This window comes from Carcharodon carcharias, chromosome 3 (assembly GCF_017639515.1).
Source record: "Carcharodon carcharias isolate sCarCar2 chromosome 3, sCarCar2.pri, whole genome shotgun sequence".
NCBI lineage: Eukaryota > Metazoa > Chordata > Chondrichthyes > Lamniformes > Lamnidae > Carcharodon > Carcharodon carcharias.
This window is the reverse complement of record NC_054469.1, coordinates 33,749,077-33,765,265: the sequence shown is the minus strand read 5'-3', so window position 1 is coordinate 33,765,265 and position 16,189 is coordinate 33,749,077. Positions and strand designations below refer to the sequence as shown.

The 16,189-nt window shown below is 42.8% G+C and overlaps 1 protein-coding gene across 1 annotated transcript in view; it reads right to left on the bottom strand.

Moving 5' to 3' along the window:
- Window positions 1–8,716: 8,716 nt before the first annotated feature.
- The window catches only part of rnf32 (ring finger protein 32), a 75,032-nt gene continuing 67,559 nt past the window's right edge, over window positions 8,717–16,189 (bottom strand). The window contains exons 11-12 of the mRNA XM_041183925.1: window positions 10,339–10,506; window positions 8,717–8,971 (exon numbers count right to left, since the gene is read on the bottom strand). Of these exons, the coding sequence (XP_041039859.1) occupies window positions 8,717–8,971; window positions 10,339–10,506 (423 nt within the window). The remainder of the gene's footprint in view (window positions 8,972–10,338; window positions 10,507–16,189) is intronic.

Sequence of the window (16,189 nt, the reverse complement as noted above, 5' to 3'; positions counted from 1 at the left end):
CCAGTGTAATAAAGTATATATTTTTCAAATCTTTTGTTTGAAAATGACCAAAACATTTGTCTCATAACTTTTCATTACGATTGTAGGATTTGGGCATTGATTATTCTTCACATGCATCAGTATGATGTTTGGAGAAAAGGCAGGAGACTCTGAGACCGTCTTACTTGGAGCTGTGTGTCTCCCCTTCCAATATACTGCATCTCTATAGTGATTATGTCCAGGTTTTACCCCTGTTATTGGCATTAGTCACAATCATGCCCTTTTTCCTGAATGGAAAATAGCCCAGACTATTCTGTGTCTGTATTTCAGCCCGTGAGCTTGAATTGCTATTAATAAAGTCTTTGGATTGAGATTTATATTTATTGATACATTTTTCAGCAAGTTCTACCTTCAAAATGGCAGTTAGTACCTTGTGCCGGACTTAAGATTTCTTTTCCAGACTGAAGGCTTCAGCTTGCAGAGGAATTGATCCGAAATCTAATGGGTGAAACATTTTCTCACTTCATGGCTGAGCATTTTTGTTTTCAACCGCCCCACCCTGCCAGACACATCCTTGCCATGTCGGTGGCAATGCTGATGGTATTGGTTTCTAAGTGGCCTAGCTGTTTCACTGCTATAGTCAGCAACATGACCAAAAAGTGTTTGCAAGAATAGAAAAAAAGTCATAACTTTTAAGTTTGAATGAAGTATCTAATTGAGAAACTGGATTGAATATTGATATAAATGCTTACCCTGGACTGAAAAATGACTATATATACATAAATACTGTGGAATTTCTACCCCTCTGGTCAGCCTAGTTCAGTAAGAGAGTAAGGATAAGAATCGAGATCTTCAGGTACCCTTTAAGTTCACGGTAAATGATTGCTGATTATGTGACCGCCTCGAGAGGCTGATGGGGTGCAAAGTGCCAAGATCAGTGGATTTTAGTCTTGGTTGGGTTCAGCTTTAAAGTGCATTTGAGCAATTTTTTTCAATAATAATTACATGGCGAATGAGAGGAGTTTAATTCTTGCAAGAGTTTGGTACTAGATAGAGTTCAGGTAAATACTTTTTTTTTCAAAAAGTTCAACAGATCAGTGGGATGACAGCATAGGGAACTCTTGCTGATGCATGTAGAGTGTGATTTGTAGGCCTTATGAATCCTCGGCGTATCCAAGGGCAACCAACTTGCATCTTGTTAGAAAATTGAATCTGGGGGGGCAGCATTTCCACATTCGATCATCATGTGGCCACACACCATCATCAGGATTTTTTGTATTGTACTCTCCAGAACGTTGTACCTTGAAAACCAGTGCAAGACAGTTACAAACACATGAATGGAAAAAGAAAAGTGAGTGACTATCTTCACAGGCAGCAGAGGGAGCCAGGGCCTGCAGTAGAACTGCCCAATGGGTATATTGTTTTGGACAAGTATGAAGTGAGCAGCAACAGTGATTCAGGAGGTTAGTCCTGAGCAATACTATGTAACAAAGACTACTGTAGCCAAGGATGGTAAGTTATGAGAGGCACTATAGAGACTGCAACAGGAAATTAGTAATAATGGAGGATTCTATAATCATGGGGAGTTGGCCTTTACTTTAGGACATATGACTAGGAGCCCAAAATGGTGTGTTGCTTCCTGGTGTTGAAGTGAAACACATCATGGAATGGATGGAAAACTACTTGTGGGGAGAGGGACAACAGCCAAAAGTCGTCATTCATTTTGGAACGAGTGATCTAAAACTAAATTCCATTTGCAGTCTTGGAGAGAGAATTTAAGTTGTTGGGGACTAAGTTGAAAAATAAGAACTGAGGGACAGTAATCTCCAGATGGATATCTGTGCTAGACACTGGGTAGGTTAAGGAGGGGAACTGTAGACAGGCTAACGTCCTGATGCAGTAGGCAGGGTACACATTTCTGGGGTAATGGAATGAGGCCTCCAGTTATTTTTATTTGTTCATGGGATATGAGCCTTGCTGACAAGATCAGAATTTATTGCCCATCCTGAATTGCCCTCAAGAAGGTGGTGGGATGCTGCTGCCTTGAACTGCTACACTTTCTGTAGCGTAGGTACACCCACAGTGCTGGTAGGAAGGGAGTTCATGGATTTTGACCCAACGACATCAGAGAAACGGCAATATAGTTCCAAGGCAGGATGGTGTGTGACTTGGAGGAGAACTTGCAAGTAGTGATGTTCCTATGCATCTGCTGTCCTTATCCTTTTAGGCAGGAGGGCCTATGGGTTTGAAAGATGCTGTTGAAGCAGCCTTGCAAGTAACTGCAGTGCATTTGGTATACAACACAATGTTGCTGTTGTGTGTCAGTGGTAGAGGGAATGACGATCAAGCACTCTGCTTTGTTCAATATGGTGTTGAGCTTCGAGTATTGTTGGAGCTGCCCTCAGCTGGCAGATTTAATTCCTCACTTATTTGCCTGATAGATGATGCATCAGCTCTGGGAAGTCAAGTTACCATAATACCATAAGACATGGGAGCAGAAATTAGGCCATTCGGCCCATCGAGTCTGCTCCGCCATTCAATCATGGCTGACAAGTTTCTCAACCCCATTCTCCTACCTTCTCCCCATAACCTTTGATCCCCTTACCAATCAAGAACCTATCTATCTCGGTCTTAAATACACTCAATGACCCGTTGCGAGTTACTCACCACAGAATTCCCAGCTTCTGACCATTCTTGTAGCCACAGTTTTTACATTGCTGGTCCAGTTAAGTTTCTCATCAGTGGTAACCACCAGGATGTTAATGGTTGGGGATTCAGCAATGCTAAGTCTATTGAATGGCATGGGGAGACATTAAAATTCCCTCTTGTTGGAGATGGCTATTGCCTGGTACTTGTGTGGCACAAATGTTACTTGCCACTTATCAGCTTTTTTCTGCGTTCATGGGATGTGGGCGTCACTGCCCAGGCCAGCATTTATTGCTCATCTTTAATTGCCCTTGTTCAGAGTCAACCACGTTGCTGTGGGACTGGAGTCACCTGTAAGGACAGCAGATTTGCTTCCCTAAAGGACATTAGTGAACCAGATGGGTTTTTACAACAATCTGCAATGGTCTTGTGATCATCATTAGACTTTTAATTCCACATTTTTATTGAATTGAAATTTCACCATCTGCTGTGGCGGGATTCGAACCTGAAACAATACCACTATGCCATTGCCTCCCCAGGCCCAAGCCTGAATGTTGTCCAGGTCTTGCTGCATATTGGCATGGACTGCTTAAGTATCTGAGAAGGTGTGAATGGTACTGAACACTCTGCATTCATCAATGAACATCCCCACTTCTGACCTTATGATGGAATGAAGGTCATTGGTAAGCAACTGAAGATGTTTGGGCCTACGACACTACCCTCAGAGACTCCTAGATTGTTGTCCTCGGACTGAGATGATTGGCCTCCGACAACCACAACCATCTTACTTTGTGCTAGGTATGACTCCAGCCAGTTGAGAAATTTCCTCCTGGTTCCTATTGACTTCAATTTTGATGCCACACTTGGTCAAATACTGCCTTAATATCGATGTCAGTCACACCTCTGAAATTTGGTTCTTTTGTCCAAGTTTGGATCAAGATTGTAACAAGGTTTGGAGCCCTGGTGGAACCCAAACTAGCAAGAATGAACAGCCTATTGCTGAATAAGTGCCATATGATAGGATTATGCATGACACCTTCCAAACTTTGTTTGTAATTGAGAGTAGACTGATGGGATGGTAATTGACTGATTGGATTTGTCCTGGTTTTGCGGACAAGAAATAGCTGGGCAATTTTCCGTGTTGCCAGGTAGATGCCAGTGTTGAAGCTGTACTGGAACAGCTTGGCTAGGGGCACAGCTAGCTCTGGATCACATATTTGATGTTGCAGCCAGGATGTTATCAGGATCCATGGCCCTTGCTGTGTACCATTTCTTGATATCATGTGGAGTTAATTGAATTGGCTAAATACTGGTATCTGTGATGCTGGGGTACTCAGGAGAGGGTCAAGATGGACCATCAATGTGGCACTTCTGGCTTTCAGTTGTGAATTTTACACTGTCATGATTGGCAACCCCTTCATTGAAAATGGAGATGCTCATGGAGTTTTCACCTCCCATTAGTTATTTAACTGTCCACCACCATATGTGACTGGCTGTGACAGAACTGCAGAGCTTTGATCTAATTCTTTGGTTGTAGGATCGCTTAGCTCTGTCTGTAGCATGCTTTTTGTTTTATTCACTTCTGGGATGTGGGCATCACTGGCTATGCCAGCAATTATTGCCCATCCCTAATTGCCTTTGAGACGGTGGTGGAGAGCTGCCTTCTTGAACCACTACAGTCCCTGTGGTCTTAGGGAGTGAGTTTTAGGATTTTGACCCAGTAACAGTGATATATTTCAAAGTCAGGATGGTGAGCAGCTTGGAAGGGAACTTCCAGGTGGTAGTGTTCCCATGTATCTGCTGCCCTTGCCCTTCTAGATGGTAGTGAAAGATGCTGTTGAAGGAGCCTCAGTAAGTTTCTGCGATGCATCTTGTAGACGATGCACACTGCTCCCACTGTGCGTCAGTGGTGGAGCGCGTGAATGTTTGTGGAAGGGGTGCCAATCAAGTGAGCAACTTTGCCCTCTGGTGACAAGCTTCTTGAGTGTTGGCACTACATTCATCCAGGCAAGTGGAAAGTATTCCATCACACTCCTGACTTGTGCCTTGTAAATGGTGGACAGGCTTTGGGGGGTCAGGAGGTGAGTTACATGCTGCAAGACTCCTAACCTCTGACTTACTCTAGTAGCCACTGTATTTATATCGCTAGTCCTGGTCATTGGTAACCCCAGGATGTTGATAGTGGGGGATTCAGCGATGGTAATGCTATTGAATGTCAGAGGGCGATGGTTAGATTCTCTCTTGTTGGAGATGGTCATTGCCTGACATTTGTGTGGCGTGAATGTTACTTGCCACCTGTCAGCCCAAGCCTGGATATTGTCCAGGTCTTGCTGCATTTGGACATGGACTGCTTCAATATCTGAGGAGTCATGAATGGTGCTGAACATTGTGTAACCATCAGTGAACATCCCCACTTCTGACCTCATCATAGAAGGAAGGTCATTGATGAAGCAGCTGAAGATGGTTGGGCCAAGGACACTACCCTGAGGAACTCCTGCTGTGTTGTTCTGGGACTGAGATGATTGACCTCCAACAACCACAACCATCTTCCTTTGTGCTAGGTATGGCCCCAACCTGCAGAGAGTTTTCCCTCTGATTCCCATTGACTCCAGTTTTGCTAGGGCTCCTTGATGACACACTCAGTCAGATGCTACCTTTATGTCAACATAAAAACATAAGAAATAGGAGCAAGATTAGGTCATTCAGCCCCTCAAGCTTGCCCTGCCATTCAATTAGATCACGGCTAATCTGCCCAGGCTTCAGCTCCTCATAGCCCTCAACTCCCCGATATTTCAAAAATCTATCTACCTCCTCTTTAAATACTTTCAGCGATCTAGCGATCTAGCCTCCACAACTCTCTAGGGTAGAGAATTCCAGACATTCATTGCCCCCGAGAGAAGAAATTCCTTCACGTTTCAGTTTTAAATGAATGTCCACTTATTCTAGTAACTATGTGCCCTTGTTCGAGATTTCCCCCACTAATGGAAACATCTTTTCAACATCTGCCCTGTCAAGCTCCCTCAGAATCTTGTATGTTTCAATAAGATCACCCCTTGTTCTTCTAAACTCCAATGAATAAAGGCCTAACCTGTTTAGCCGTTCTTGATAAGTCAACACCTTCATCCCAGGAATCAGCCTAGTGAATCTCTTTTGAACTGCCTCCAATGCCAGTATATCCTTTCTTAAATACGGGGACCAAAACTGTACGTAGTACTCCAGCTGCGGCCTCGCCAACACCCTGTAACAAGACTCCCCTATTTTTAAACTCCAACCCCCTAGCAATACAAGCCAGAATTCCATTTGCCTTCTTAATTACTTGCTGCACCTGCATGCTAACTATTTGTGTTTCATGCACAAGATCACCCAGATCCCTCAAGACAGTCACTTTCATCTTGCCTCTCAAGTTCAGATCGTTTGAACCAACGCTGTAATGAGGTCAGAAGCTGAGTAACCTGGCGGAACCCAAACTGAGTGCCAGTGAGCAGTCAGGTTCTGCCGTCTAGTATGCATGTGGTTCAATACTGTATCTTCACCAGGTTTGCAATTTATTTTAGTACTGTTCCTGGCATGCTCTCCTACACTCATTGAACCATGGTGGTTCCCTGGTTTGATGGTACTAGTCAAGTGCGGCATATGCTGGTCCATGAGATTATAGATTGAATACAATTTTGCTGTTGCTGAAGGCCCACAGTGCCTCAAAGATGTGCCCAGATTTGAGCTGTTGGATCTATTCTGAATCTGTCCAATTTAGCATAATGTGGTGCCACACAACACAATGGAAAGTGTCCTCAGTGTGAAGACAGGACTTGGTCTCCACAAAGACTATGCAGTGATCACTCCCACTAATAGTGCCATGGACAGCTGCATTTGCAACATGTAGATTAGTGACAAGGTCTCGCAGGCTTTTCCCCTCTTGGTTCTCTTATTACCTGCCATAGGCCCTGTCTGGCATATATGTCCTTCAGGGCTTGGGCCGTTTGCTCAATTACTCTTGACGATGGGCATTGAAGTCCCCTACCCAGAGTACATTCTGTGCCCTTGCCACCCTCAATGCTTCATGTTGTGGTGCTCAACACAGAGGAGTACTGATACAATAGCTGTGGGAGGATGGTAGGTGGTAATCAGCAGGAGGTTTCCCTGCCCGTGTTTGACCTGATGCTATGAGACTTCATAGGGTTCAGGGTCAATGTTAAGGATTCCCAACTCAACACTATCTCAACAGTATACCACTGTGTCGCCACCTCTGCTGGGTCCATCGCAAGGGTGGGACAGGACATCCTCGGGGATGGTGATGGTAGAGTCTGGCTGTACAGTCTGATTCAGTGAGTGTGACTATGTCAGGTTGTTACTTGACTAGCCTTTGGGACAGCTCTCCTAATTTTGGCACTGGTCCCCAGGGTTGTTGGGGAACGTTGTGGCTTTGCCATTTCCAGTGCTTAGGCCAGTGTTGGGCAGTCTGTTCAACTTTATTTATCTTTGACTTTTCTGGAGCAGTTTGGTTCAGCTGAGTGGCTTGCTAGGTCATTAAAAAGGCAAGTTAAGAGTTAACTACATCCCTGTGGGTCTGGAGTCACAGATAGGCCAGACTGGATAAGAATGGCAGATTTCCTTCCCTCTAGGGACATTTGTGAACCAAATGGATTTCTAAAAAAGTACAGTAGTTTCATAATCACCGTTACTGAATTTAGCTTTTTATTCCAGCTTTACTAATTAATTGAATTTCATTTTGACCCACCACCCACCCCCCGCCAACCCCCCCCCCCCCCCCCCCCCCCCCCACCAACCAACCCCCCCCACGAAACCCCACCAATTGTTGTTGTGGGATTTGAATTCACATCTCCAGAACATTAGGTTGGGCCTCTAGGCTTATATTAATATTGCATTACCGTTCCTGACAGTAACAGATTAGGTAAGACTTCAAGGCTTCTGCACAAACCACTTTCCCTCAGATTTGTGTAAGTGGTACGTCACCCCCTTGAGACTGCAGCGTGACAGGGAGAATGACCAGAGGTTACCCAAAGCAGGATAATCCACTGGAAGAGAAGGCAGGAGAGTTTGTTGGGAGAGATGAGCTGTCAGCTGCAGATCATATCTACCTAGGGACTTCAGGGAGCAATTCTCCTACCTCGACATCAGCAAAGAACACATGTCTCCACTTCACCTAGGATGTCACCTGCCATGGTTCTCCAGTCTCCAAGCAGGGTGAGAGAGACATCCCCAGAGGTTGCAAAGCTGATTGGCCACAAGCTTTTATGCATCCCCCTTCTTTCAGCCTGGAACAGATAGATGTTGCATAAGAGAGGTCGCTGGAGGCTCTGCATTCTAGGGGAGTTGAATACATTTGAGAATGCCAGGGAGAAGCAGGCAGAGCGAGCATGCAGCTTCATAACAGTTACAGGCTTCCCCTTGGTGTAGGGTGTCATTGACTGCATGCACATCACTTAGGGTGGTGGCATGTCAACTCTGAGATGTACTGCAACCAAAAGGAGTTCCATTCCCTCAGCATCAAGCTGATGTGCAACCATACATTCTGGAATTCTCTGGAATTAAAAGTTTAATGACGGCCATGAAACCATTGTCGATTGTTGTAAAAAACCCATCTGGTTCACTAATGTCCTTTAGGGAAGGAAATCTGCTGTCCTTACCTGGTGTGGCCTGCATGTGATTCCAGAGCCACAGTAATGTGGTTGACTCTTAAATGCCCTCTGAACAAGGGCAATTAGGGATGGGCAATAAATGCTGGCCTAGTCAGCGATTCCCACATCCCATGAATGAATTTTAAAAAAAGCATATTAAGCAGGTCTATGCCCAGTATCCTGGCAGAGGGGACAATGCTTTCATCCTATGGTAATGGGCTATACTATCAACTCTTGTGCCACCACAACAAACCAGTGGGTGGCTGCTGGATGATGAGGGCTATCTTTTGACCACATGGCTCATGACTATCACATACATGGACAACATCCTGCCACATGAAGCGTAATACAGCAGAACATGACTTTTTTTTATTTAAACGTTAAATAATTTAAAGTACTCCGCCTTGGAAGTATTTGTTCTGAGTAGCAGGAATGAAAGTTTATGGTTTTATCATTCATAAAATCTTCTTTTCATAGGTTGACCTGCATAATGGACAAATATGTTTCTCTCCCTCAGAGAAGTCCTCAAAGGCTTTCAAGCAAGTGTAGTGGAAGATGTGTGAGCAGGACAGCAGCACTGTTTGCCGCACAGCTGGACCACATTTCTCTCTTCCATCAGGCCCTTCATCAGCAGCATGGCACGTTATGTTGTCTAAGTGATCCAAAGGAGTGATACAAATTGGACAATCAAATACCTCCCTTAGGATCGCCTGAGGAGAGTTAAAAGGACACACATTTAACAAGAGATCAAAGGGTGAAAATTTCCATCATGACTACACAATGAGGAGAGGAATTTTCAGCCAAATCTGTTTATTCAATATTCTAATAAAATAGTTTGTAATTTTAAAACAACCTTGGTCTTGAAATTATGCTACGCATTGATTAGAGAATGAACATTTAATATTAGCTTCCTTTGTTTCTTTTTAGAGATGTAATTTTGCTAACTTATTGTGATTTTGAAGGTTTTGGATATTGTAATTTTCCATCGTGTGTCAAAATCTTCACATGCTACCACCCCCCCCCCCCCCACCACCACCGCTGATGATGTGCAGGATCCTACAGAATCTACCTTCACAATTCGTAGAGTAAGATCTAGGTTTTATTTTCCGGTGGTAAATAATGGAGCATAGGAATTACATTAATTTTGTTAGAAAAGCCAGGATCATAGAAAATTAAAGCATGGAAGGAGGCCATTTTGCCTGCCATGCCTGAGATGGCTCTTTGAACAAGGAGTCGTGGTTGGTCCTACAACCCAACTTTATTTCTGCAACCCTATAAGCTCTTCATCCTCAAGAACCTGTTCAACTCCTTTTAAAATTATTTATGAAATCAGTTTCCACCACCATTTCTGGTGGAGTGTTCTGATCCTGATCTTTGAGTGAAAAAAAAAGAAAAAGGCCTATCCTATACATGGGATCAAATGGTATTTGTGCTATCCAAATGGATACCTTAGTTTTTTGGGCTTTTTTTTTTGCTGGCAATAGGCTTTAATGGCAACATCAGTGCTCAATATGTTGCACAGTAATTGTCAAATTGAAGCTGCAGTGGTTATAATTCTGAATTGATATAGAATTACCTACTTAGTTTAGAAATAAATCAACAAATTGTAAGAAGAATACTGGGGATGATGGAAATCTGAAGTAAAAAAACAGAAAATGCTGGAAGTGTTCAAGTCAGACATCATCTGCACAGAGAAAACAGAATTAACGTTTCAGGTCGGTGACCTGTCTTCAGGACACAGAACTCTTGATAAAGGAAAATATTTTCTCCAGTTGTCTGTTGTTCACATCACTCTGCGTGCAGAAATTATGTAAATTTGTTACTTTGCATAATCTCAGTATTCTTCTTGGGTGACATGGATGGTGAAAACCTAGCATAAAGGGTGCCTGCCTTTTTTGCCCACTTTTTTGTGCCCCCAAAACACAGCAATCTTTGGACGCAAAAAGAGAAGATAAATCCCCCTCCTGAATTCTGAAGTACATTTATGTCCATATTAAAATATAATTTTACATCACATTGTAGAAATACCCTTGAATCATTAGCTGATCTGAAGAAAAGTAAGAGATTTCTCACTAACCTTTAGCTGTATTTGCTCCCACTCCTCTTCAGATATAATGTGGACACATTGCCTCTCAAATTGTCGCAGCACTCTTCTGCTTGTAGCCAGTGACTGATCAATTTCAGAAAAGAGTTCATCAATATCTATATCGCATGACCTCACCAACCTGTCATTAATCTCTTGTAGCTGTGGAAACGCAAAAGTTTGTTGATTAGTAGTCTAACAAAGCAAATTGTCAGATGCTCAAAATTGTTGTTTGGTAGTACAGAACTTAAGTATTGCTGAGAAAAGAGATATGTCAAAACTTTTCTTCTTGCACTCATTAGGACACTTCGCAAGAATATCAATATAAGGGGAAAACAACAATTTAAACAGTATGAGAAGAGAGTGCTGATTGGTTTGCAAGTGGACTCTGGTGGAGGTGTTGCCATGGAGAATGCACAAGTGATGGTGACTGACATACAGTATAATTTATTGTTTTCCCTTTATATTGGTATTCTTGAGGTGTCCTGATGAGTACAAGATGAAAAACTTTGACATTCCTTTTTTTCAGCAATGCTCAAAATTGGTTTCTCAATTTATATTTATTTAAAATAATCAATATTGGCTCATATGCTATAAAAGATATTGTAGTCTATATACATGTGTCCTGTAAACTGCAAATTTCCTGTATTTCAGACTCAACTACTATACTGCCATTACAGAAAATAAAAAAAACCTCACATTTATATAGTGCTTTTCATGACCACTGGACATGTCAAAGCACTTTCCAGGCAATGATGTACATTTTGATGTGTAGCCACTGTTGTAGGAAACGTGGCAGCCAATTTGTGCCAACTGCCACAAATAGCAATGCGCAACTGACCAAATAATCTATTTTTGCAATGTTGATTAAGGGATAAATATTGGCCAGGACACTGGGGATAATTCCCCTGCTCTTCTTTAGTGCCATGGCATCTTTAACATCCACAGGAGGAGGCCGATGGGGCCTTGGTCTAATGTCTTAACCAAAAGACGTCACCCTCAGTACTGCACTGGAGTGTCAGCCTTGATTTTTTTTTAGCCATACCCTGAAGTGGGATTTGAACTCAGAGACTCAAAAGCAAGAGTGCTACCAACTCAGCCACTGCTGACACCACAAATAGTGCTAATAGTTGATGCAAAGTGAGATAACTGTACTACTACCAGTCATCAAGATCATAAAATGTGTTTGGATGAAGAAGACCTGACTTGAACCCTTTTCTTCCGGAATACAAGCCCTCTTGTCTTCCCAGCATCTAGCTGTCCCTTAAATAAGCCATCTGATCTTGCCTCAACCATCCTCCCGGCAAGGCTTCAGCAGAAAGTTCAAAATTTTTTCATTAAATTCCAGATACATACACAAGTTAAATTAATCATTTCAAGGTACATTTAATTCTGTGACTGCTAATTTAGTTTAAAATATTAAAAGATGTGTTTATATAAGGCGCTAATATATCACTCAAATTTCTCAAAGCATTTCATATACAATTAATTTTCTTTGAAGTCTGGTGCCTGTTATTATGTAGACATGCGGGTCTGTAAAGCCATTCAATGCAATATATAATTATTTTCAATCCTGTTGGGAATATTTTAGTATTGGATTATAGCTTATGGTTCAGCAGCAGGCTTTTAGTGAATTGAAAATCTGAATTACATGAGATGTTCATTATTTGTAACTAACAACTATCCAAAACCTTTGGCTCCAATAATCAGGAATATAGCCAAAATTTCCATTATAGAAATTATTACCACTATTCAGCTCCCTCCTTCTTCCTGCAACCAATAAACTGTGTAGACCACAAACTGTGTCAAGTGACAATTTGTAAGTTATGTTACTTCCTATATTGTATTATAATCCATAAGTTAAGTGGAACAGCAGAAGCTGTGCATACTTGATCACTTTTAGATTTACAAAGCTAGTTGACATCAAATGGAAACTAAACTCAAAGGTGTGTGGTGAGCTAGGATTTAGAACTTCCAGATCTTTTTTTATCTGCTGCCAAAAGTATCTTCATATGCCAAAACCAAAATCCACAGAAAACATCCCATTTATTATCACTACAGCTTCCCTTGTATTTAATCTAATTCCAAATGAAATCTTACATGACTTGAAATAGATTTTTGCACTCACAACATACTTTAAAAATGCAACATTAGAAGATCAGAAGGAGAAGTCTAGAACTGATTTAGGGCCCCCAGTGCAGAACTTTTTGCGACAAGCAAAAATTTGAAATTTAGATGCATGGTCATTCTGTCCTGCATAACTTTCTAGCCATTAAAATTAAATTTGATCCTAAATTCTGCATTAACCTTATTTAAAATTTCTATTACAAAAACAAAAAATGCTGGAAAAACTCAGCAGGTCTGACAGCAACTGTGGAGAGAAAGACAAGAGTTAACGTTTTGAGTCCGTATGACTCTTCATATTTCTATTACTGGTTTTAAAATATATCCTGCACTAAACATACTATCATCTGAAAACAATTAGTAGAAATATATGGCATAAAAAGGAAGCTAAAAGGCATGACATCAAGGTTTGTACACTAATAAGCCACTAGGCTCCTGACCTCAGTAAAGCCTTGGTCCAGACATAGACAAAAGAGCTGAACTCGAGGTGAGGTGAGAGTGACTGTCCTTGATATCAAAGCAGCATTTGCCTGAGTGTGGCATCAAGGAGCACTCGCAAAACTGAAGTCAATGAGAATAAGGGAAAACTCTCCACAGGTTGGATCCATACCTAGTACAAAGGAAGGTACTTGAGGTCATCTCTGCAGAAGTTCCTCAGGGTAGTGTCCTTGGCCCAACCATCTTCAGCTGCTTCATTAATGGCTTTCTCTCCATTAATAGGTCAGAAATGGGGATGTTCGCAGATGCTGGCTCCTCAGATACTGAAGCAGTCCCTATGCAGCAAGACCTGGACAGCATTCATGCTTGAGCTGATAAGTGACAAATAACATTTGTGCCAAGCAATGACCATCTCCAGTAAAGGGTACAATTCTAAAAGGGGGTGCAAGAGTACAGGTACCTGGGTGTATATGTGCATAAGCCATTGAAGTACACAGGCTGAGGCAGTGTTAATAAAGTGCAAGGCATCCTGGGCTTTATTAATAGGGGTACAGAGTACAAAAGCAAGGAAGTTATGTTAAACTTGACTAAAGCGAAGGTTTGGCCTCAACTGGAGTGTTAGTTCTGGTACCACACTTCAGTAGGATGTGAAGGCGTTAGAGAGAATGCAATAAAGATTTACAAGGATGTTTCCGGGTATGAGGAACTTCAATTACATAGAAAGATTGGAGAAGTTGGGGCTGTTCTCCTTGGAAAAGAGAAGGTTGAGAGGAGATTTGAGAGAGGTATTCAAGTCATGAGAATGTACTGCCTGAGAGTAGTGGAGGCAAGATCAATTGAGGCTGAAAAAGGAAATTGGATAATTTTCTGAAAAGTAAAAATTTGCAGGGCTACAGGAAAAGGCAAAGAAGTGGCGGTAGGTGTATTGCTCCTTCAGAGCCGGCACAGACAAGGGTCGAATTGCCTCCTTCTGTGCTGTAACCAATCTATGATTCTAACAAGAGAGAATTTAACCATCTCCCCTTGACATTCAATAGCATTACCAATGCTGAATCGCCCACTATCAACATCCTGGGGGGTTACCATTGACCAGAAACTGAACTGGACTAGCTGCAAGAGCAGGTCAGCCGCTGAGAATTCTGAGGTGAGTAACTGACCTCCTGACTCCCCAAAGTTTGTCCACCATATACAAGGCACAAATCAGGAGTTTGATGGAATACTTTCCACTTACCTGGATGAGTGTGACTCTAACAACACCCAAGAAGCTTGACACCGTCCAGGATAAAGCAGTCTGTTTCATCAGCACCCCATCAACCAAATTAAACATTCCCTCCCTCCAACACTGATGCACAGTGGCAGTAGTGTGTACTGTATAAAAGATGCACTGAAGCAACTCAGTAAGGCTCTTTCGACATCACCTTCCAAACCTGTGACCGCCCCCACCCCACCATCATCACCTAGAAGGACAAGGGCAGCAGACACACGGGAACACCACCACCTGTAAATTCCCCTGCAAGCCACACGGCATCCTGACATGGAACTATATCACCGTTCCTTCACTGTTGCTGGATTAAAATCCTGGAACTCTCTTCCTAACAGCACTGTTGGAGTGCCCACACCCAGAGGGACTGCAGCGGTTCAAGAAGGCAGCTCAACATCACTTTCCTAAGCGCAATTAAGGATGGGCAAGAAAGGCTGGCCTTACCAGTGATGTCCACATCCCATGAAAGAATAAAAACAAATTGGATATCACTTGATTAAAGCACACAGGAGTCTTGTGGCTCAGTGGGTAATGCACTGCCTCTGAGCCAGTAGCTGCTATTCCTTCCATGACATGTGATAAGAATGGGAGGGATTGCTGGTTACCTATTATTGACAACATACCTTGCCAATGTGTTCATATATGGCAAAAAATCCTGCATGGAAAAAGGCATAAGGAGGACCACATCCTACACATGGTGAACACAGGTGATGAAGCCATACACATAGAGAAATATTAGACAATTAAATGTGTGATTGGAAAGGTGAAGGAAGGTTTCACAATTTTGAGGCATTAACGCCAATTTTGAAAGAGGAGGTATCTATAAAGGAGAGATGCACTTCACCTGAAGTGAACCTCTGTCCTGACACCAAGAATAGATAAAAGTTTTAATCTGTACGCTGCAATTAAACCCAGACAGCAAGTCAGTGCACACTGCTTCCCTCCTCACCCAAAGAAGATTTTTGGCTCCTAGGCTTGACCGCAAGAATCCCTAGGGAAAAGAAAAGCCTCTTCATCCAGTCTCTCCAGCAAGCTGGCAAGATCAGTGATTGCCATAGCAGATGATCGACTAGCTCCTCAGCTGAGTCAGCCCATCAAATGCATTTAAATAGCCCTCCAGCAGGGAAATTGGCTGAAACACAAACCCTGCTTGCTGACTTGCTTGCTGCAACTTGTTTCAATAATGCCTTTCAGGCTGTAAATGGGAGTTACCCTATCTGTGGAGGTGAGGACTTGTCTTAAGGACTCTTAGGATCCTGAAAGCAACTCCAGTTCGTCAGCTGTTGGCCTTCTGAATGACTAGACTACCTGTAACCTTGACAGATCGTCAACCAGAGTGGGTAGAAAAATACCCAACTCCCAGAAATACGCTGCCTCCGCTGGTAGGATGCAAATATTACACCCAAAACCACTCAATGAAATGTAACCCCATCCCCATGAATAACTTCTTCCATGACTAGTCAGTGTTCACTCAGTGTGCAGATTTTCAAACACAGCATTGCAAGTTTCAACATCACCCACAGAAATCAGGTCCAAAAGTGTCAACAACAATATACTTGGAACATCAGCAGAAGCACAGCCTAGCCTCTAACCACAGACCAAAGCCTAACATCTCCAGTGGACCAGCTGGAGTGGAAGTGCAAAGACTGCATAAAAAATTCCAAAACTTCATCCTACCCAGAGTGGGCAAAATTTAATGGGCCCACTGAATGTGGGCTGGGGGTGGGGGGGATTGCATGGTGAATCAGGACAGAAGTTGGGAGCTGGAGTGCCCTTAGCTTTCCCGATGCCATGGAATTCTTTCTACAGCAGGGAATGTGGAGGACAACCTTCTGCCCACAGGCTAATTGAGGTCCTTAAGTGGACAATTAAGGGCCACTTCTGGGCCTCTTCCCACCACTATTGCGCTTTAGCAGTGCCGGGCCACATGTAGAGACTGCCCACTAATTCCTGGCAGCATCACTGGTTAGGGTCCCTGCTTAGCAGGCACTGTGTGGCTCAGAGTGATGCCCCATGCCCCAC